This window comes from Oxyura jamaicensis, chromosome 1 (genome assembly GCF_011077185.1).
Source record: "Oxyura jamaicensis isolate SHBP4307 breed ruddy duck chromosome 1, BPBGC_Ojam_1.0, whole genome shotgun sequence".
NCBI classification, from domain to species: domain Eukaryota; kingdom Metazoa; phylum Chordata; class Aves; order Anseriformes; family Anatidae; genus Oxyura; species Oxyura jamaicensis.
Window position 1 is genome coordinate 9,236,773 of NC_048893.1, and position 24,947 is coordinate 9,261,719.

The following is a 24,947-nucleotide window of genomic DNA, read 5'->3' on the forward strand; positions in this document are numbered from 1 at the left end:
TTTTTTTTTTTTCCATCTGTCTCATCTTCAAAATGGAAAAACTATCCCACATTTGGTCAACATATCCAATAAACATAATTTTCTAAAGAGCATTTAACTGGGTCACTCTGAATTGTCTGTTACTTTTAAATTAGTTGATTTCAAGTCTTTTGTATTTAATGAAGGGACACATTCATAATAGAAAATTATTATGATATTCAATCTCTTGCTTTTCAAATGGGATCTTTCACAATCTGTAATACAGCCTGAGATTTATGGCAGTGTTGACAAAGAGCCTAGGTTTTCTGGCACGTGGACCTTTTCTCATATGCTGACAGTTCATCCATCCATTAGCCAGCTATCATTTACACATTGAAAAAGCACCCACGGCCACAAATCCCAATCCTCAATCTTTTGTCTTCAATTAAAAAAATAATAATAATAGAAAAAAATCCATTAAGAAAAGAAAAGAAAATAAAAAGGAAAAGAAGAAAAGAAAAGAAAAGAAAATAAAAAGGAAAAGAAGAAAAGAAAAGAAAAGAAAAGAAAAGAAAAGAAAAGAAAAAAAAGAAAAGAAAAGAAAAGAAAAGAAAAGAAAAGAAAAAAGAAAGGAAAAGAAAGGAAAAGAAAAGAAAAGAAAAGAAAAGACAAGACAAGACAAGACAAGAAAAGAAAAGAAAAGAAAAGAAAAGAAAAGAAAAGAAAAGAAAAGAAAAGAAAAGAAAAAAGAAAGAAAAGAAAGAAAAGAAAAAGAGTACAGTAATCTCTTAGCACTCATTTCCAGCTGATTTTGTTATATACCCACATTTCCATTGCAGGAGTTCTTTGAGTTTTGGGTGTGGTGAAAGACCAATATAGTATTTCCTGCTTTAAAATAATAAATGCAACAAACACATATGTATAGCAGAATCAAGCAGGCATGGATGAATGACAGAAGAATGTATAACTGATCTACTTCAACTCTGTTTTGCCTCAGAGTTTTCTCTTTTATCAAGACATGGAATACAATAGTTTATCCAAATAAATAGTACAAGGGTAAAAAATTACTAGTGTAATTCATTGCTTGTCTAGATGGCCAGGGAATAACCTGACTGAATTCAAGAGAGTTTCTCTCAAATGTTCTGCTGACAAGTTTGACTTCCTGCATTTCATTCTGTTGACTCTTACGAGCAGTTTTAACAGAAGCTCAGGAAAATTACAGTGTACTGAGAAAATGAACATACATCTTCAGGAAGGACAGTTTAGCAAAAGACCAGCAACTACAAAAGCTTCCTACAAAGGAAGCACTGGGTGTGCTATGTTAACAAATCATTTGGTATACTAAAAGCAGAACAACAGATCACATCACCTGATCCTAAAGCCCCTACAAGTATACCTTATGCAGCTGGGGAGTCTAACATTGGAATTGATTTATATTGTGGTTTGATGTTATCCAAAGTGAGACAGTTATTGGTTTGGACTGGTCTCCCCTACTGGGATTTGAGCACATTTGAGATACACTTAGAACAGAGCTTCCTATTTAGTTTTCTCTGTAAGAAATCAAGTTGGCATGCACAAAATCCTTCCTGCAAACTATACCAATGTGCAATAACTAGGAATTTGTTCTTGTCAAAGTATTAGCCTAATGCCTTCTCCAAAACTTCATCTCATTAAAAAAAAAAAAAAAAAAAAAAAGGAAGCTTTGATTACAACACTTATTACTGTTGCATCATTATGATATTTTTAAAAAATATTGTATTGATCAGCCAAATGTGATTAAATGTTACTTGGCAATAAAACAATTCTCATATTTCTAATTTAAGAAAAGTAAAAAAAAAAAAATATATATATATATATATATATATTAAGCATTCAGGGCAGTAAAAAGATGTTTGCTGTCTTAAAACTTTTAGGAAATTCCTTTAACACAAATCAATGAATTTAAAATTCTCTTTGGTTTTTGCTTTGTTTTGTTTTGTTTAAGAAACCATGCATGGTTTACCAGTACTAAGAACATTATTCTGTGTAATCAACTCATTAGAATTTAAATGGGTACATGTGATTAAATTCTGATAGCTGTGGATATTTTCTCCAGGGACATGCTTGTCTGTGATTAATTTATCTGTAGCATATGAGATACTGAAAATCTCAAAACTCTATATTGTCTCTAAATATATATTTATATATATATAATATATACATATATATATAACATATGCAAAGCATCATATGCTTTGCATATATGCCCCCTATGATCACCCCAAAAAGTAGAAATGTATAAGAATAAAATGAAATGAAATGAAGCTAGTCCATAATGTCTTGGATATATGTGTGTTGTTAATACTCATTGCTGCATTATTAACTTCATAAATCATCAAACAGAGCTCTGAAGTTTTTCATTTCATCTCTAGAAATACTGGTTAGGTCCGATTTTCTGTTGCCATAGTGCTTCACATAGCCATGTGGGCTAAAAATATCTCATAGGTATTTTTTGAAATTAATAAGTCTTACCAATGGCAAACCTAAACATGAAAGCTCTTTATGCTTTTATTTTGAGTTTTTGAATCAGTAATTTCATATTAAAGGGAATTTGTTAAGATAACTGTATTTACAATTGTGAATTAAACTAAGTTTTTAGATGTAGACATAAGGTTTTACATATTGATGCTCAAAAATCAAAGTGTTATGAGATTCTGACTCAAATACTTCATTCTATCTCACTTTTTAAATTTCTTACTCCAGCATAACATTATATATTCATAAGCTAATATTTTAGCAATTACTATTTTTTAATGGAACTGAACTTTTCATCTGCCAACTAAAAGTAGATATCTCTGGTCAAATTGGTCACTGTCAAGCTGGTAAGTAGTTTTAAGTGGGGCAAAAAATGTTAGTCATAGACTTGACTCTTTAATAATTTAATTGTAATTTAGAGTACGGAAAAAGTACTCACATACCATGTGCAGATCAGTTCAGTACAGGAATCCAATCACTTTGGAAAGCAGAATTGCAATTCAGAGCAATGATTCAAAATCAAATTCAGCAATGGTACAGACACTAAAGGTAAAAGAAAAAATAAAAGAATTGAATATTCAGAAATGTGCCTGTTCAGGCAATTCTAGTACTGAAAATGTTCAGGTGTAGTAGTAAGACTTCAGACATGACAAACTATGAAGTGCTTGCACAAAAATCATCAGTGTTCTTGGGAAGCGTTGTCAACTGTCTAATGTATAAGATGTGTAGTAATTTTTGTACCTTTTTCAGTTTTTAGTCAATGGTTAGTGAGACTTCAACTATGATACTACATGCTGTTTAGGTCAGCACCATTTAAGAGTTAGAAAGAGTGGGAAAAAATCAGAACTGAGCAAAAGAGAAAAGATACAAGATACAGAAAACAAGACCTTAGATAAAAGGATGAAGGGTCTGTCTGTGTTGGTCTAGAAAGAAGACCAAAGCTGTACAAGATAATAGTCTTTAACTGTGTTAAACATAACTGTAAATGGGACAGCTCCTAACCACTCTTTGTGTCCAGTGAAGGCAGGAAAAGGATTATATCAATTTGTTATATTGGATATAGAGTAGATAAGAAGAAAGCTGTAACTGCAGTAACATACACTTTAGAATCAAGATATTAGAGTGAGACTGTTACCTGAATATTGGGAGTATCATAGAAGGATAACCTATATGACTTAGTTCCCTTTTAAGCCAAGAACATTTTGAGCAGTGAGTAATAGCATTAGTTTTAAAAATTTAATTCTAAGATTAAATACACCTTTTGTTAGTATTCATGACTCTTACTACACATTGATATCTACATTATTACTGTCAGTTTGTATTGATACAGCATTTGTCACAGAGTGCTTGAATAAACTAACCACTAAGGCCTAGTGGGTCTCAGTGACTTCAGTGATAGATATCTTTATTTATAAGATAGGAAGCTGGGATGAAGAAAATAGGTTTATAATTAGATAACTTAAATGATACCTGTCTCGTTCCTTTTAGCTGAAGTGACATTTATCCCCAGTTTGCTTTCCTCTTTACATTTCTCTTCAGAAGCCTAGAGAGGTCTAGCATCTTCCTGTAGGAAAGATATGAAAGATCATGTTTCATGTTGGATATTGATGGTGTAAAGTCACACCTGACTTGGTCACTATAACAGAATGTTATAATCTGCAGACAGAAGTATTCCAAGGGAACAACAGTTCTACTACAGTAGAACTGCTCTACTGTTCAGCTACAAATAAATTCTTCTAAATCACTGAAACTGCCTTTGGTCAGCTGAATTCCATGGTCTCATGAAAAGTAATTTTACCTGCTGCAAGCGTTCAGCTCAGACCGTAGGATCTGTAAAGTCATGGTAAGTACTTACAGTGCCTGCATTTAGAATGAGGCTCCAAAATGGGAATTAACAGTAGCTAGTATGCTCAGTGCTGTGATGCCTAATTAAGCCATTTAGAAACTCCAAATAGAGGAATTAGTCTGAAACATTGTCACAGGATATGGCTTAGACATGTCTGTGAAATGATGCAGAGCCTGAAATTTCTTTCTTCATATTCGTTCTCTCCTTCTGTATGAGACTACAGAGGAAGCATGCTTCTTGGCTCTCTTCCTTTAGAACTTCTTGCATTCTGTACAGACTGAATTTGGGTCTTGGTTCAATTTCTGTTCATATTCCCCATCTGTCCATATCTTCTATCGAATCTCCTTGGTAAACCCTACTTCTGTTTCCCAGACGGTCCCTCTTTGACACATTCTCTCATCCACTCTAAGTGGTTTCCACTGAAGTACAGCTTTTATTATATCACCTTACTCACTTGGCAAGCTATCCATTCACTAATGTTGAATCTGACTCAAGCATTGAGTGTGCTGGTGCTCTTACACTGCCTGGCAAGCCTTTTCCCTGGTGTAGGATCATAAAATGGGCTAGCCATTAACTAAAAGTAAAGGCAGGGTTTGAAAATAAATAACTACTATGGAGGAAGACCTGAAGGAGGATTAAATGCTGGGGACTTCCTCAATCTTCCTCACCTAAAGTTAAACCTCATGTAGAGCAGATGAATTTGAGCCGTGTTGTTTATTTTCAAGTCTTGTATAGCATTCATTAAACGTAATGATGTAAGCCTCAGGAAAACATAAGGTAGATTATAAATAGCATATGCTCCATAAGCTTGTGGAGCACATTTTCTATATCCTCTTGCATAGTGTTTTATATATATATATACACATATATATGTATACACATATACATATATATATAATGTAGATGGGTAACAGAAATAAAATGATACTTCTTGTCTGCATTAAAGTTGACTAATGACTGTCTTCTTCACAAATTTGACTGTTTGTGTTAATCACATCATATTGATGGTCCTTTTATATGATACCAAAGCTAGAAGCTGTAGCAGAAATATCATGGCCTTATAGAAATAGTGGAGAGGAATCACTGCGTTGTTCCTTTGCTCATTTCATCAGTGATATAGTAGAATAAAGAGTTTTAGAGTAATGTTTCCAGATATTTCTTTAGGCAGTAAAAGTCATTTTTTTTTTGACAGCAGTAGTGTAGGCTGCTCTGAGTCCTTATGTTCTTACAGCCTGTTTGAACATTGTCTGTTTGAGAGAACCATAACCCAGGCAGTTACCTCTTTTTTCCATTTCTTCATCATTTGTTCCAAGAGCTCACTGATAAAAACAAAAAGTTGTGACAAAGTTACAAAACTAACATTTTTACTTCATATATATGTATATAGTAATACCTCTACTATATACATATGTATATATATGTAAATAAAAGCAAAGTGGTTTTTTTGAAGGGTATTTTGCAGACATGACTAACAGTGTTTTTCATCGTAACCACACTCGGTTATAGAATGCTCTTGCCTACATTCAAGCTTTTATTTAATAAAAATAAATAACTGCAGTCCCTACTGTTTTATACCTTCCATAGCATCTTTCTGCAATTTTGAGAGACCATCCTTTCCTAATAAAAGCTAGCATTTGTTTATTGACATCTAATGTGTACGTGATGTAAAATTCTGAGCAACTAACAAATTTTTGACATAATTGTAGAGACAAAATCTATTAGAAATGTATTCTGGAGATTTAATTGATATATTAGAAAGTGCCTTTTTAGATTTAGGAGGAAATTCTTCACTCAGAGGATGGTGAGGCACTCGAAAAGGTTGCCCAGAGAAGTTGTGGATGTCCGCATCCTTGTATGTGCTCAAGCCCAGGTCAGACAAGGCGCTCTGTAACCTTGTCTAGTGAGTGGCATCCCTGCCCAAGGCAGGGAAGTTGGAACTAGATGATCTTTAAGGTCCCTTCCAACCCAAGCTGTTCCATGATTCTATGAAAGTTAAGATATTTGAAATTAATGAGGAAAGATTTTAATACAATGAAGTTCTAACAGTTAAAAAAACAAAGTAGCATATGACAGAAACATGGTAATTATCTAATAAAGAAAAAAAGGACTTAATAAATATGGAGTATCCATAAGAAATATTAAGAATCCTAAGAAGCAAAAATACTCTATTGGGAAACTATTCTTTATTAAATGATCTTTAAACAGTAAAAAATTGCAAGTCATTGTTATTTTTGCAAGTCATATTATTTTTAATTGTATTTACTATTTTTTTTCTCCTATTTTGAGTTAAAAGTAGTTTATTCACAGGGAGACTATTTCACAACATAACTGATCTTACTAATTTTTTTTTTTCTAATATCAATAATCTATTTTCCTTAATTATTCAGTTTCCTTCTAATTGCTGGAACAATTTCAAATAATAAGTATTAATAATAAAAATAATTCTTCTAGTTAGTTTCTGGAGCACCTCTCCTATGAAGACAGTCTGAAGGAGTTGGGGGTTCTCAGCCTGGAGAAGAGAAGGCTCCAGGCAGACCTGATAGCAACCTTCCTTTACCCAAAGGGGGCTACAGAAAATCTGGAGAGGAACTCTTTGTCAGGGACTGTACATATAAGACAAGGGGTAATGTCTTTAAACTCAGAAAGCGTAGGTTTATATTAGATATTAGGAAGAAATGCTTTATTTCGATGGTGGTGAGGTTGCCCAGATAAGCTTTGGTGCCCCAACACTGGAAGTGTTCAAGGCCAGGTTGGATGGGGCTTTGAGCAACCTGATCTAGGGGGAGGTGTTCCTGCCCATGGCAGGGAGGGTGGAATTAGAAGATCTTTAAGGTCCCTTCCAATGCAAACCATACTGTGATTCTATGATTCTATGAAATATTACTGAATGAATCCCTTTACCACTCTCTCCATAATACTTCCCTTAAGGATATGCCTAACCAATAGTCTGACAATATTACACTCCCTGAAAGTCTTGATCCAAGACAAAACCTGAATCATTATTAACAAATTATTTTCTTGTATATTTTCCTATAAGAATTCTATGAAATCTAAAAATCTTTCTCCTAAATGAGGATATTGTTATGGTTTTGTTGCTCTTATCAACATTTTTACCTTTTTTTTTAGCATTTATCTGAACATTACAATGAGTATGTATGTCTTCTCATCTTTTTTTAAACAAACAAACAAACAAAAAACCAACCACATTTACACACAGCCTGGAGGTAGGATCTAATAGACCATTTTATAATGAATCTTGTTATTTTCCAGTTAGTACTACTGTTTACTAGTATATTTATTATTGCTTCCACTTGCAATTATCTAATCAGGTATAAAGTTTTAGTTATTGTATGAACACTTATGTCTTTATAAGTTATTGTATTTATCATTGTAGCTCCTGTTTTTGTCAAGATGATACACTAGTTTCTGTCTTTAGGTTTAATAATAAGGTCCCAGTTGGAACCTGACCTCAATCTCCATTTCTTCTCTTCACTTTTATTGCTCCTAGCTATTATAGGGATACTACATTTTATCACACATACTGACTGTACTCAAAGAGGTTTTCATTTTTATTCTCTCAGCCCATGTTTTTTGAGGAACTCTTGGACTCCCACGCTACAAAGGTGCATTTCTTCATGAGCCTTTCTTTCCTTATTGTTAGATCTGAAGAAGGGGATGCCTGGCCTTGTTCTTAATGAGTTGTTTCATCATTGTTCATTCTGTTCCTTCCTCATGTCTCCAAGAGGTTTGAAAAGCCCACATAATCTGAATTAAAAATGAACAATCAAAGTAGGAAACAGGTGTTTACAGCTGGACGTATGACAGGTATTGATGACAGGAAGAAGAGCTGTAAAGCAACTAAAGAAAGCAAGCAATATAAGAAGTCAGAACTGATTTCTAAATATTTTATGGCATTCAGAAGCCACAATTATTATATTGTCCGTATTCTCTTAAGTCTTATAGTAACAGGGGCAATAAAAATGTCCATGAGAGGGATTTAAGCTCTCTCACCAACACTATGTTGAAAAGTGTTGCACATTTAACCTTGGAAGCAGATGAAGGGACCATTTTTTCGCGTGCATAAACTCTACCAGAATAATGTATTATGCATATAGATTTTCTTTTGCATCTTCTTTTCATGGGTTATTCCTTTCTTTAATTTGAGCAACTGAATTTTCTGTTGTCACTGTTGATAAAGTATCTTTCTTGATGTTTTTAAAGTTATTATTCATTATAATATACCCATAATATGACAGCACTTGGGTGCGATAGGCAAACATTAAGGCTGAGGGCGAACTAGATCTATCCTGAAACTGTGTAATTGTTTCAGCAAAGTTATGATAAAAACTTCCTAGCAGAAATATATTTACAACTCCAGCTTGTACACCATAAGTGTGGTCCGATGACTTGTGATCCAGGTTAAGAGTGTGTGGTATTCTGCTTCTATAGACATACATGTTTGCCTTCTGTTTTTAAAGCTCTTTACAGTAGACTTTGTCAGATTGTATGTCTTCAAAGTGTAAAGCAAGCTGTCTTTCAAATAACTAGGTGGATTACAAATCACCTAGATCACTGGGGTAAGCAAGAGAATTTCCACAAAGAAAACCCATAAGTTTTGCATATAAACACAATATTTTTACAAGACAGATTGCATTCCTCATGTATAAGACCCATGTATATGAAATGGTGTAGCATTTTTCCAACATTCTTTGAGAACTGCTGCATAGAAAGTTTGTGCTTTGGTTTTGCTCCATGAGCGTAGGTGTTGAAATTTTTCTTGAATGGAACTGGCTTATCTTATGCTCTGGCCCGGATATATGAGCATGTAAGAAAGCAATGGCATTACATTTTCTCTCCTCTTCAAAATCTTCTTTTTAATTCTTACACAGAGCTCAAGGTTTGCTTTTGTAGGAAACCCTTGTGCCAGTGTATTTCTCATGACTTGGTCCTGAGTTTCAATTGTTCTACAATTTAAAAAGCTTATTCTTCTTATGTTACTTTATGCTAAAATATATTGGATATATATTCCATTTTCTAATTCTTTGATGCCTTACATCTCTGAAATCATTACTGTATTACAGCATTGTAGATGTTATATTTCATGAATATGTAATTTATAAAATGCTATAAGGGATTGATATTGTGGTGGAAAAGCAATGCAGTTTAAAAATGTTGGCTGTGGTCAGATATAAAGTCATTTATTGTTTTCAGGGCAGATGAAGGAAAAATATCATCCTAACAGTACATAGTGTTCATCTGCAAATTGATGTTCAAACAACACAATAAAGAATTTCACAGAGCTCCTAGATAATGCATAGTAAGGTAAATAGCATTGACAATTCATCAGTCAAGATAATCACCATCACTATTCAGTCAGCCTGGCTCCTGTCTGCTATATGTACATTGAGGTACTATAATGATTACTGTGCTTTCAGATTCCATGAGAGATATATGAGAATTAAAGGATTTAATGTTTCCTGCTGAAATATTGAAACAGCTGGTTCTGTAAGCATTACATATTCTATAAAGCTTATAGAAAGATTCTTTATTTTTGTTTATGTGCTTACCAAGCTTCTATGAACATAAATCCTGTCGTCTGAAAATACTGTAAAGACTATGTTAGGTTACTGCCTTGATAATTCAGAAATGAAATCTGTATCATGGGAGATGACTTGATGATCTCTATCCTGATATGTACAGGGTTCTAAAATCGATACTTGATTGACACTGAACAATAACCTTTTGCCATTCTTAGTTCAGCGGCAAATAAATAAGCCTGAGCCCCTTAAAGCATTAAGTATGATGCAGGATCAAAATATTTCAGTTAAGTTGTGTCACTTTGGTTGCCTTAGATTGATATCAAAAGTATTCATACTTTGCAAAATGCAAAGTAAAAGTAATGTTACAAAGTTTGTCATTTAGAACCAACACTAGTTTCTCTTTTGCATTAATCACTGAGTAACGCCTAGCTATTTAGTATTTCAGGTAGGCTTCCTGAAATTACAGTATACAATACAGCATACTATTAAGTATTCTATTAAACATTATTTCCTGTTACTGAATGGTGACTTTCAGAAATCAGCTGCTTAACATCTGTATTTCTTATTTTTCCATCTGTTGACTTTTTCCTTTTCAAAATCCAAGGCCTCTTTCCTGGGTGTTTTTTGTCTTGTGGGTAATAGACTACATCCCCATCTGAATTTAATAAACCTAGCTAAAGTTTATCCTTAATAGTGGCATGCAATGGTAATGTTCTGCAAAGAAGGTTTAGAAGAAACATTTTCATGCTCATCCATTTATTATTTTTATTTAACATCTAAATATTAAATAATTATTGCTCTTGTCTTGTTTACCTTGATATTGAAATGCCTTGGGGTCCCTAGCACAAAAAAGACGTGGACCTGTTGCAGCAAGTCCAAAGGGGGACTACAAAGATGATCAGAGGGCTGAAGCACCTCTCCTATGAAGAAAGGCAGAGAGAGCAGGGCATGTTCAGTTTGGAAAAGAGAAGGCTCTGGGAAGACATCATTGCAGCCTTTCAATACTTAAAGATATCTTATAAAAAAGTGGAGAAGGACTCTTTGCACAGCTACATAATGATAGGACAAGGGGGGACGGTCTTAAACTAGAAGAGGATAGATTTAGACAAGACATTAGGAGGAAAGACTTCACTGTAAAGGGTTGTGAGGCACTGGAACAGGTTGCCCAGAGATGTTATAGATGCCCCATCCCTGTAAGTGTTCAAGGCCAGGCTGGATGGGGCCTTGATCTAGTAGGTGGCATCCCTGCCTATGGCAAGAGGGTTGGAGTTAGATTATCTTTAAAGCCATTTCCAACCCAAGAATCAACTACATTACCGTTTAAAAGTAAACTTGCCAAATTTCTATCTTCTCATCCTGCTTGTCACAGTAAGCAGGAATGGAAAGAGAGAGGCCATGATTCTAAAACAGTACAACTGATATTAAAACAGTAGAAAGAAAATTCATTAAAGGTTACTGCTTTCTTCCTCCCTAACCCTACACAGTGTGATTAAATATCACATTGATTACAAGGCTGTCATCTGACTGAATTCATCCAGGAATGGAACACCTGCTCTTCTGAAAATGAATGTAAATTTCAGTGTTAGTCATATAAACCATACTTAACAAGTCCCAAAACAATCAGCTGTAAAAATTACACTATTTATACATAATAAATAAATAAATACATAAAGGTTATTTTTTTTAAAGTCTTAAAATCAGGACTTTCTCCCAGTTTTATTCACAGTTGTGCTGATCAAGAGTGAGGTGAGTGACCTGACTGACTTCTTCAGTGAAGACTTGATGCTGATGTCCAGTCTGGTTTTAAATATTATTATAATAACCTTATTATGAAATATTTGACACCTCTTTACAACCTGCATGGGTTGAATTTGGTTTAGCATCAACAGACTGCAGACTGCAGAAGAAATATATGGGGAAAAAAAAGTAAACTTTTTTGTTTGTTTGTTTTAGTTTGGAAAAAATAATAGTATAAATGTAAACTGATAACATAGTGGAAACTGTTCTTCCATGCGAAGATGTTCTGTTTTGTAGTAATTTAGCAAGTTTCTATATAAATTTATTCCAGTATTAATGCTACCTGTGAAAGGCTGGCTTTTTGGAGGTTTTGGGTGGGGTGGAGGAGGAGTTAATTTGGTTTTAACTTGTATCACTTGGTAATGGATTTATATAAAATTGGAAATGCCATTCTCATATGAAAACAAGAATCGGGGTATGTTTTTTGTGTGGTCTGGCTAGTACACTTTGTAGAAAAAAAAAGTAATGGAAAATCTGGACATACTGTGAGTGGTTTTCACACTTCATAAGTTTAGCCATCTGTGACAGATGATCTATTCTGTGTGTTTGTTGTCAGGTTCAGTTACATTCCTTTAAAAAGGAAGAGGATTGGGTTGGCTGGAAGCTTCTGGAGAGAGAGAAATTGCTTCTACCCTGGGAGCAACAGAGCATATTTCAGGGGGAGTTCTGTTTCAGAGAAAGAGTGTTGGAGAGACGAGGGGGGAGGGGAAATGTTGCAGGCAGAAGTTCAGGGAGATACTGGGAAACTACAGAGGAGTGACAGGAATGGGTTCACAACCTGAGCTGTTGGAGAAATCAACTTGTCCAGCTGAGGTGGAGGGGATTATGCAGAACTTGCTGCAGATCAGAAAGCCGTTGAGTTGTTGGAATGGAGTGAAGCCTGGAAGCAAGGCAACAGCAGGCAAGGCGAATTTCATAAACCTCCTTTTGTTTCCATTCTGCCTTGCCTAATTCTGTTTTAAACTGTTACATGTAAGTATGAAATCTAGCTCTGAGTTTAAAAGCCCTTTTTCTCCTTGTTTTGCATGTCCTCTGTAGAGAGATCTCTGCAGTTTCACAATGAGGCTCTGGTTGAACTTAGGGTCATGTCATGCCATCTAACACAGGTATGGAAAGATAATCACCATTAGTCTTCTTAGGCTCCCTATCTAATCATTTGTCTAGAATTAGGCAGTGTGAACACTTGTTTCAGAATAAGGTCTTTGTCTTATTTTAAAGAATCTTTAGGTTTTGATATAACATATGCTTATTTCTGTACCAGTTGTACTGAGCTGGCTCTTCAACCGTATAGTTGTCTAATTATTAGCGCGTAATTCTGGGTATTTTGACAGGTGTGCCACCACCATGAAGAACTGTTGATTCTTACGAATCTGAAAAACCTTCTAGAGCTATACAGGGTACAAAAGGAGAGTCAGAAGTGTGTTTTTCTATGGTAGAATGTCTTGCACTGGTGAATATTACGGCACTTTTGGAAAAAGGAGGAAGGAAATTTGATGCAATTTTTTCTGCAGGTACACAGCAGTGTGGATGAAGTCAGGGCTGAGCTGGAAACACAAAGAGGAGTAGCTGTGATGCATATAAAAAGACCTGTGTTATGCAGTCAGGCAATTGGTGTGCTTGTCTAATCTGTGCTTTACAGCAGGATTTACATGCGCATTGTTCCCCAGTGTGAGACACGTTTTAGAGAAAGTGATTAATCGGGGCTCTGCTCACTCTGCCACCTTTCATCTTAGACCAGGGAAACAAACCATCAGGAGTGCAGAAGAGAATAAATACTGCCTGAAGAATCAAAATGAACTGAGCCCAGAACCTCTGACTGCTGAGGAGAGGTGTCATTTCTGAAGAATCACAGAGGTGGTAAGATTCCTGTGTGGTGAAAATGATTAAAATTCTACTGCAAAACAGCTCCTGCACGAAAAGCCAAAAGCAGGAATTCAAACTGCAGCAGCTGCTAGGAGTGGGATTGACCTCTTCTGTCTTGAGACACTCACAGGTGACATCCATGTTATGTGAGACTGTTTCTACAGTAAGTAGGAGAAACAGGTGTGATTCTTGATTGAGCTGGAGAAACATTGTACTTTCTTTCAATTCAGTAGCTCAGATTAGTTCTGCACATTATGTCTGCATTTGGGCAGATGAATCCTTGCTCTTGCAAATAAACAAGGCTGTGGAGCAGCATGTGGAGTCTTGTCAGCCACGAGTCTTTGGAGGAATTCCGTGGCAGAGAATAGGCAGAAAAAGCCAAGATTTCCTCACACCTTTTTGTTTGTTTGTTTTTCCTATAAAACAAGATTAATACTTCATTTCTTTTGGAGAGGGGATGCTTTTTCTGAATTACAGCTGAAAGTTTGCTACATAGTCTCATATCAGTTGAAAACAGATGGTGTTAATTCAGCATATGCATATCCTACTGATAAGTATAAACTGTTCTGAATTTTTCTCACCAGTATTTTCTAGCCAGGATTCTCAAAGGAAGAGAATTAAAAGTATGTTCTTATTGACTGGGGAAAGACTCTTCATAATCCAGTAAAATTTTCCATATATGAGATCTGAGCTTCAAACAAAATTCATGATACTGACTGAAGGGAATGACATATAATGATGTGATGGTTACATGATGAGAAACAGTGTATTATTAATTACTATGAGTGAATGAGCTCATGTTAAGGATGTTGAATAGCATACAAAAAGATTTATTGCAAGGACTTCATCTTTCCAAGACGAAGAGGATAAGTGGTGCCTTTTTCTACTGCCACAAACAGCTTCATGATCAACTAACTAATCCTGAAATTAGCAATTAATCCTCTGGTACATTATCCTTTAATATAACAGACGGGAATTACCAGTGACAGAATCACATAGCCTCTGCATCTGAACGTGTTACTGAGGTACAGTTCTGTGTCATTAGTTAATCTGAAAACAGGGTGTGCTGGAGACACAGCACATCATGTGCAGACGTTTGTATCTTAATCAAGCATAGGCATCAAATGATCCGTCTACTTCACAGACCTGGTAACTTTCCACAGGTTAGGCTGGGAAGTTCTGAGTATCTACAGTTCTGTCCTCCTTACATAAAATGCCTGTCATTGAAACAATAGGGGAAAAGAAAGAAGTGATGATTGATTAAGGAACATTAATTGTGTTATGGTGTAGTATACTATGTTGTTACGTATGTGTGTATATAGTACATAACCACCCTAAGTCAACAGCCTTCTTGATCTTATTAAACACTTACCTCATAGCAAAATTCTAGTTTTGCCACTAATGTTTGTCCAGCTGGTGAATCTTTTTCTTCTCTGATTTGCTGTTATGCTGTGCAGAGTTCCCTTTACCTTATCCTCTCTTTTGTCATGCATTTTGTAATCTTTTGGGTCATTGAAGCAGAGTATTTTTCAGAAACCTCCTCTTCAGAAACTTTCATGAGTAATGAGAAGGATATCATCCAGATAAATCCATTCTTTTGGATCCTATCAGACTGTCTTCTGAAAAAATCACAAATTTACAAAAGGGAAAAGACTTTAATTCACAGTAAAAAGTATTTACTTGGAATTCTTTATCAAATTCAGGCTTCAGTTCTGAATTGTCTATTGTACTATAGCATTTAGAGTACTAACTAAAGGTGGTAGTAAAAACACAGTATTGGAGCAGTGGGAGAAGAGTAGTTTCTTTTTGTTATGTCCCTTGGTAGTTTTAATATGCTGATACATATATATATATAAAAATAAATACTTAAGGATATTAAACATATCTTGGTACAAACCACATAAGGATAAGCATTTATTAGGCATCAGTAATATGTCCTACATAGCACCTATGTAGTTCCTGCAATATTTTCAAGCATTTTATAGCAGTATGTGGAATCTTTGTAATTCAGAGCAGAAGTTCTTCCCATGGTCTTTTCAGTTTTGAGGACAGGATCTCTTCCTTCTTTCTGCTCTTCTTCTCTCCCTTCCCCTTCATCTTCCCCTATTTTTCCCTTTTTTTCCTTTCTTAGAGACTGAGTAGTGGGAAAAATTATTCATACCGTTTGGTATAGTAATTTGGATGCATAAGCATTGCTCGACTCTGAGCATTTGACTCTGTTAGCTTGACCAATGTCCATTCTCTGAATCAATCTTACAGGAACTTATTCCCTGTTGTAAAGTAACTGAGATATATTTAACGTATGTGGAATTATATGTAATTAGACAGAAAATCTCTCACATCAGCTTGTATTCCAGACTACTTTGCAAAGATGAATAATATAATTAAAAAGATGAATAGCAGAGGAAAAGGGAAATGAAGCATAAGAAATTGCTTTCAGGTGAATTTTGAAGATGCTCTTACTGACTCAGCCAGAAATGTTTCCCTTTTGTAGAAGGCTTAACCCATAGGAGAAAAATACCATAGACTACTGAATGTCTGTGTAGTATTGTCCATTTTCCAAGGGGTAAAGCGACTACTGTGTCTTCCTTCAGTGAGCAGAAAAAGCGGACACTGTAGTTATCATTTGCAGATATAAGCTGAGGCAATGAAAACATAACCATGTGAATAGTCTGTATGTTGCTGTCTAAAATCAGTTGAATGCACACATATGGAATATTGTTCTAGTTACATCTAGAGTCAAAGTTTCAAAACATTGGATTTCATTCTTCTCACAAACTGATTTTTTCAAAGATGTATCTCTGCCGATTCAAATTGCTATTCCTCATTTTTTTCCAGTGTAATTGAGGATGGAATTGCCCCATTGCCCTTATAGGAAAAATGTTCAGTCCTGTTCGAAATCAACCACAAATAGACTAATCTGTGGAGAACAGTCATCTTCCCTGTAAATGACTGCGAACAACTAATATGCATACTCACATAAAGTAGATGAAACAGACATGTAGATCACTTTGAAAATCAATGTGTACGGGCCACATCTGTCTGTAGTTTGCATATTAAATTTTCATTGAATTTCTCCTTTTTCCCCCAAGATCAAAAGAAGTATATGGCTTTTTATGTGTGTAACTAGGAAAGAAGTTGATATCTCATGTCACATCAGCTGTTAGGAAGTGCACTGTGCTTTTCCCCTTGCATTTGAAGTGAAAATGGCAATTTCGAACAATTTCACAGAGAAAATGAAAGGAGCAAGAGGATGAAAAATACAGAAGTGCTCATTTGAAGAATGAGTGACTGACACAAATGAAAGGAAAAAAACTCTGAGAAATGTCTATTGTTTTGGAATAGACTATTTCTGAAAATTTTATACTGGTTTTAACAGCAGAGGAATATATCTCTACAGAGGCTCCAAAGGAGTGAAGAGGAGTGGGAAAAAAAAATAAAAAAGGAAAGAAAATCAGACTGACTGGCATCTCTGTGCTTCTGTGTAGTGATTTAAAAACTAGTTTTCTGCTTCACTGCTCAGTCCCCAGAGCAAAATACTTGCAGAAAAGAAAAAGACAAGAGTTACATTAAAGAAAAGCTTTGTCATTTTACTCATGTAGCAGGGTATTTCCCTCCCATGCATAAGGCCAAATTCAGCTCATCAAACACCTCTCTAACTCCATTGCCAGCAATGGCACATGAGGCAAAATAGTGCAGGCTGGTTGATAGGTTATAACTGATGGTTAGAATTTGTTCAGAGCCTATATATCCACTGTCAATACTGATCATGAGACTTTTATGTAATAAAAAGTGTATTTACACTTTTTAATACATTTTCCTTATGGCACAATTCCTCTGCTTCCCTTTGCCTCTTGGCTTCAGAGGTGGATACCCACACTATGTGGCTCTTCATGCAATAAAGTGTACCTTATGTCAGGTAGTGGAGAGAAGGTTCTCAATATTCTTGCTCCATTACCAAAGGTCAGTGAAGCTGGTTCCCTCTAGCCAGTGGTGACCATATAATATGTATAGGTCCAGAAGGGTCCACAAAATTTTTAAGGAGAAAATATTTGCTACAAAACATTGTCCAATATCACCATCTGCTTCCTAAAAATAAAAATAAATAATAATAATAATAAAAAAAAAAAACAGTCAGGGATTCCATACTGAAAATGAAGTAGTGTATCAATAGTATCCTATCTTAATGCATCTTTTGGAATTAGGTTTCATTTACAAGCAATTTTAAAGATACTAATAAATTATAAAACAGTCCTTAATGAATGACAACTGATTTTAACAGATCCTTTGAAGTAAATTGAGTGTTTAAAACAATGAATCACCAAAATTTCTAATAATTCTGATATATTGCTGAATATGAATAGCACATACTATAACAAAGAATAACCCATACCAATGAATGATTTGTCTTTCTCTGTTGCTTGATAACTTTCCTAGATACAAATGATGTATTCCCTCTAATTTTATTTACCGCATTTTGGGACATAGGCATGCATCTTTCCATCTCCTATCTTTATTATCAAAACCTTGTTAACCTTACACATTGGTGGGGTGGGGAAAGGTTTTTTCCTCAGTTCTTTAATTTGTACTGTTGGAGATAACATACCAATACATTTACCTCACACACAACTTTTGGGGTTATTTTAGGAAGTTCAGCTTTGTCTCAGAATGAGATATGATTACCATTATATCTATCCTGAAGTGAAGTCCCAGAGTAGCTTGAAATAAGGTTCAGCAATAAAGTAATACTTTTATAAGGTTGTCATGGTGAAACAAGAAGCAGAATAAATTGTTTCTAGTTCTTGATATTTACAGCCAGCAGGTAGAGTGGTCACTTGCTAAACATAAAAAAAGAAAAACATAGTGAAGATGATAGTACATGACTAGAAGCAAATCACTTAGAATGAGAAAGATGGAAAATGTGACAAAATATGGTAGAAAACACCATGACTTCTTCAGTCAAAGTGCTCACTTAAGGTCACCTGTCTGACATCCAACAAAATCTTTAACCAGTAATTGTAGGCCCTAAAAATAGCTGTCTGTATTCAATGATTTTTTGATTTGTCACTTCAATAGTTTCATGAAGGTTTCTTCTTCGTTTCCTTTCAATAAGCTTAAAAAGAGCATATATTACAAAAGTAATACAGGGGGAGAGCTGACAGCACAATTATTCCTTTCTACTTCCAGTTTTGTTTGTTTGTTTGTTTTTATAAAGACATTAGAATTTGGTGAAAATCTGCCCTAGCTTGTCTAGTTTCCTTGATTAACAAATTCAAAGGAAACATAAAAACTAAATTTAAATACTACTCTATATTTATCTGCCAAAATACTAAAGTTGAATTTCCCTTAACTACTAATACAGTTCACAGGTAGCATGCTAATGCAACTCATGATGAGAATATCCAAGAATAAAGACCCATATTTTATCATAGTACTAAAATCATATATGTTTTTTTTCTATTTCCAGTGTAAATAGCAACTAAAAATAATTAAGACTGGTCGTCTGCCCCCTCATCAGCTGAGAACTAGAAGTTATAAATGCTTTTTCAAAAGCAAGTGGTATATCTTCCCATAGTGTCTATCAGTCTGATGTATTGACAAAGATACTTATATGTACACAGATATTAAAATGAGATAGGGATTTTAATAAAATACATTATTAGCTGACATGGGAATTATTCACCAGCAACATAGCTAGCATTTGAAAATAATAATTCTGTAAAGTATTAGACACCTTTTAATGAGTGTGTTATTAATAGCTGTTCCCCAATACTGGTGACCATCTGCGACTGCGTCACCATCTGTGATTGCTAAATAAATTTGGGAGGGGGAAATAACAGTGGTATTGGACTGAATTTGTAATATAAATTAATAGCCAACTAGACCTACTGTAGTTAATTAATTTCTCTTTGATTATAACTACACACTGAGCTAGAGAAAATCAGTTTGATTTGTTGGCAAAACATGGGTTTGGGAAGTGGCCACAAGAAGTTGAAAACAAAATTAAATTACATATATTGAAATCTAAAAAATGCAGAAGTTGATGGAATTGAGATGAAGAAGATGAAAAGAGCTGACATGGCACTTGAAAAGATAGTGGATATTTCTTTAAAGATCCACGACAAATGTTGATTATTGTGATTTGCTAAGATCAGCTAACGGGGGAACAGCAAAAGATGTTTGTCAACTTGTTCTAAAAATGTTCACAATTTCTTGACAGCATATTAGAATAAACTAGGAAAACAGTGTTTTTTATTGCTAATTAAAATTAATCTTGTTGACTTCTTATCTGAAGTAGCATTTATTTCAGAAGAAATTTCATTTTTAATTAATAACAGTTAATGCTTGCTAAAGTGCTGTGCTTGCCTGCAGAGGCAGAAGAGACAAGTTAGTTAATATTCTTTGTAATTCCCTTATTAAACTGTGCTAAAGTGTTTCCATATTTTTTTTATCAACAAGTCTGCATTCTGTGCTGATTGATGTGGTTATTCTTGTGCACCTGTATAGACCAATCCTTTATTCTTCACTAACATTAAAATCCATAACAAGCTATTGGGGAGTTAGGGTACAATTTCTAAATTATTAAAGTTCCACTTCTTAGTGTATCTACATTGAGTTGGAGCCTAAATTTACTTCAAAAATAAAATAAATCTTTCAAAAGCACTAGTAATTTTGAGTGCAATGTAGATTCCATCTAACCCATTGTGTTGCCTGCTTTCCTAGTTGAAGAGAGTAGGTATCTCCAAAAAAATGGTTCATCAGCCTAAGGTAGATTCTTCTCTTAGGGCAGAGTGAATCTCCCTACTACAATTAACTGTGAAGTCTGGACATCTGGCCTGAGTAGATTCCTGTATTTTGATACTGCTTAACTTCTTTAAGTTTTAAAGTGTAGCAGCAGAGGTGAGACAAAGATGGCAGGGTGGACTGAGGGGACTACCTCTTGTATCAAGTGTTCTGACACAAGAAAATCGTGCTTTGGTGTCTGGATTCTAGTACAAGCTATTAACTGCCCAGTATGCACTCGGTGTCTCATTGTTTGGCTAAGAGGCTTCTATTATATCATACAATTATACCTATATATATATATATATATATGAATATGTATACATGTGCATTTATAATTATACGTATATATTCTTTCCATTAAATATTATATAGAAGGAAGGTGCATAGGTCTATATATTACTACCCTCACACATATACACACACTGTGTGTGTTTAAGTAAAAGTATATGGAGATTAAAATAAATAAATAAATAACCATCTTAATTCATTTTAAAGAATATAAAGTAGATTTTTCAGTCTCAGGTTAAACAAAGCCCTTGTGAGTATCTACTTTATTTTGCAATAGATTTCTCAACTTCCTGACCTTTAGCAGACTACTAGCTTTTTTTTTTTTTTTTTTAAATGCTGTTTGCTGCTGCTTATTCACACATACCACAAGCTTCCATCTAAGTTACAGAAAGTATGTGGTTAAGATACAAATCCATGCAATTAAAAAAAGTTAGAACTCCTTGTGATCTATTGGCAATCAAGCCTCCAGAATAGTGATTCAGTATTGTTCCTTTTATTGCAGACTAAAGGTTCTTCAAGTATCACTCCATCTGGCACTCAGAAGAAGGTGAAGAGGACTCTGCCCAACCCACCTCCAGAGGAAGCAACAGCAGGAACTCAATCACCATATACTTCTGTGGGATCCGTTTCACGCAGAAGGATTTGCAGGACCACCACTATGGCCAGAGCCAAAATTCTTCAGGATATAGACAGGGAATTGGATCTGGTTGAACGGGAATCAGCCAAGCTTAGGAAAAAGCAAGCAGAGCTAGATGAGGAGGAAAAAGAAATAGATGCCAAACTGAGATACTTGGAAATGGGCATTAATAGGAGGAAAGAGGCCTTATTAAAGGAAAGAGAAAAGAGAGAGCGTGCCTATCTCCAAGGAGTAGCAGAAGAACGTGATTATATGTCAGACAGTGAAGTTAATAATACCAGGTCAACAAGAATAGAAACTCAGCACGGCTTGGAAAGACCACGTACTGCACCCCAAACAGAATTTAATCAGTTTATTCCACCACAAACCCAGCCAGAAACACAGTTTGCCCCTGCTACAAGCCCATATGCTCAATATCAATATTCATCTCCTGCCCTGCCTACACAAGCACCAACTCAGTTCACACAGCAATCACATTACCAACAACAGCAGCCTTTGTATCACCAGCAGGTTTCACCCTATCAGACCCAAACAGCTTTCCAAACAGGAGCTACTATGTCCTTTACTGCACAGGCTCAACCTCCACCAACTCAACAGCCGTCATATCAGCTCCCATCACAGATGATGGTGATACAGCCAAAGCCAAGACAAACTCCATTATATTTGGAGCCTAAGATAACAACAAACTATGATGTGATTCGCAATCAACCTCTCATGATAGCACCAGTTTCAACTGACAATAGTTATGCAGTTTCCCAACTAGGTAGTAAATACACTACGTTGGACTTACGATTAGGACTAGATGAGAGAAACAGCATGGCAAGCAGCCCTATATCAAGCATATCTGCAGATTCATTCTATGCAGATATAGACCACCACCATACACCCCGAAATTATGTGCTGATTGATGACATAGGAGAACTTACTAAAGGAACAGGAACACTGGGTTCCAGTTTTAGCCTCCATGAGAAAGATCTTAGCAAAACAGATAGACTACTTCGCACAGCTGAGGCCAGGAGAGCACAAGAAGTATCAGACTTCCTAGCACCACTGCAGACTTCTTCTAGGTTACATTCCTATGTTAAAGCTGATGAAGACCCAATGGAGGACCCATATGAGCTCAAACTTCTGAAACATCAGATAAAGCAAGAGTTCCGTAGAGGTGCAGAAAGTCTTGATCACTTGGCTGGCCTATCACAGTATTATCATGCGGAGGGCAGCTACAGGCATTTTCCCAAATCTGAGAAATACAGCATAGGTAGGCTTACCCTTGAGAAACAGGCTGCTAAGCAGCTTCCAGCAGCCCTCCTCTACCAAAAGCAGTCAAAACACAAGAAAGCTTTGATAGACCCCAAACTAACAAAGTTTTCACCCATCCAAGAAAGCAGAGACCTCGAGCCTGACTATTCAACCTACATGACTTCATCAAGCACTTCATCACTTGGGGGAATTACTACTAGGGCAAGGCTTCTTCAGGATGATATCACTTTTGGCCTTAGAAAAAACATCACTGACCAACAGAAGTACATGGGGCCACCACTGACTTCATCCATTGGAGCAGGCCTTGGGACAGCTCTAGGTCCAACAATGAGATCCACATTACAAGATGAAGCAGACAAGTCTTATAGCAGTGGTAGTAGATCTAGGCCCTCATCTAGACCCTCCTCAGTTTATGGGCTTGATTTGTCATTGAAAAGGGATTCTTCCAGTTCTTCTTTAAGACTGAAAGCCCAAGAAGCTGAACCCCTAGATGTGTCGTTTAGCCATGCAGCACCTTCTGGAAGAACTAAACCCACCAGTCTACCTATTAGCCAAAGCAGGGGAAGGATCCCGATAGTAGCGCAGAACTCAGAGGAAGAGAGCCCACTAAGTCCCGTTGGCCAGCCAATGGGAATGGCAAGAGCAGCAGCTGGACCCTTGCCACCAATATCTGCAGATACCAGGGACCAGTTTGGATCGAGCCATTCATTACCTGAGGTCCAGCAACATATGAGGGAGGAGTCACGGACTCGAGGCTATGATCGAGATATAGCCTTCATCATGGATGACTTCCAGCATGCCATGTCAGACAGTGAAGGTAAATTAGGCCTCAGACTGGTATCTTACTATCACAACGCAAACCCTCATTTCTATGCATGTGTCTAATTTTTGTTATATCACAAAGACTTGTTCTTACTTTTCCTTGGTGCATCTTCTGTGTATTTACATTTTTGGGGTTTGATTTGTTTTGTTTTACTTGATTTTTTTTTTTATTTTATCCTAACTGCAGTTTCTGGATGGTGTTAAGCTACTCAAGCATGCTCCTTGTATTGTTGTTTGCATTCCTTTTGGTTTGCTTGTGCATTTTCTTTTTCTTTTGTTGATATCTACTTTTCTAATGACGGTGTGTAGAATATTCTGTGTACAGTTCATACCCTACCATCAGTCTTTATATGGAGCCTTTTCCAGTGACAGTGGATCATTGAACGTACCTGCAATAGTTTTTGGTGGGATTTGGAAATAATCTCCCAAATCCTCTAAAAAAAATCTAGTAATTTTAATTGCATGAAATTTCATTATAGAATTCAAGAACTGATAGTTCCATCTCCTGATGCACCACTTTAAATCTACATATATATAGAAATAGTATGTTCATTAATTACATATTGTATGTTTGAACCATATAGAACTTAACGTGGTAGCAGAATAGCATTCTACATATGGTTTGTTGACAGCATCCTGTTATGTGGACTTTTGTGCACTCAGACTTGTGATGATGTAAGATAATTTGTCATTTGGGTGGTGCAAGACAAACACATCCTTCAATAAACTTCCATAAAGTATTTTATTTCTATTGATTGAGTATGCAGTGTAGCTGTTTTTATATGCACCACATACAGTATGTCTGCCAAATAAGCACAAGAATTTTTCTCACTTAGGTTCATGAAAGGAACCTTTCTGATGTATAATAAATGGTGCAATTAAAAATGCTTCTTCTAAATAAGTACAGCAGAATGTTAAAACTGATGTTAAGGACTGAATAATTGCAGACTATGTATCATTTTTGTTTGAATCAGTTCAGATTTAATATATTCTAAATTGTTTAAAAATCATAAAGACAGTTTGAAAGAAAATGAAATTAATATGTTTAAAATTGTATGCGCTCCCTTAACTTTTTCTTATGTGTATTTACTGCACAATAAAAGAGACTTTGCATGCGCTATATTGTTTGTAAATGGCAATGATTGTCTCAAAAGACACATTTGCATGATTATGAAGTAGTTTATTTTTCAGGTTTATATTAACCTCAGTGTTCCTTTGTATGTTATTGCCTTTTTATAAAAGCTGAATCTTTCATAAGGGTTAGAAAATGATATCTGTTTGCTGTCCTGATACTACAATATATTGCGGTGTTTTGTTCTGTTTCTTTTCATATTTCTTATATGTGAACCTCTTCATGAAGTCTGTGTTTCAGAGGAGGTTCAAGAGTGTCACCATTTTTGATTTTCATCACAAATTTAAGTATTCTCACTATTCTTAAATTCCTAACACACACACAGCCATATAATTAAACCAGAAGTCAGTTGAAAGAACCCTACCCCACCCTCCCCCCCCCAAGTTGCAACTTAATTATTCTCTTGTCTCGACTCAACTTGTGACTATTAAGAGTAATTGAAGGGTCACATTGTGCAAGACACAGGACTTTCCCCATGAAAAATAAGGATAACCAAACTGGACT

General features: G+C 35.5%; 1 protein-coding gene across 13 annotated transcripts in view; it reads left to right on the plus strand.

The window, feature by feature from the left end:
• Positions 1 to 24,947, plus strand: part of PCLO (piccolo presynaptic cytomatrix protein) — a 367,791-nt gene that overhangs the window by 188,203 nt on the left and 154,641 nt on the right. For all 13 annotated transcript variants that reach the window (XM_035332179.1, XM_035332170.1, XM_035332186.1 and 10 more), the window contains exon 7: positions 21,095 to 23,306. In XM_035332179.1, coding sequence (XP_035188070.1) covers positions 21,095 to 23,306 — 2,212 coding nt within the window. The remainder of the gene's footprint in view (positions 1 to 21,094; positions 23,307 to 24,947) is intronic.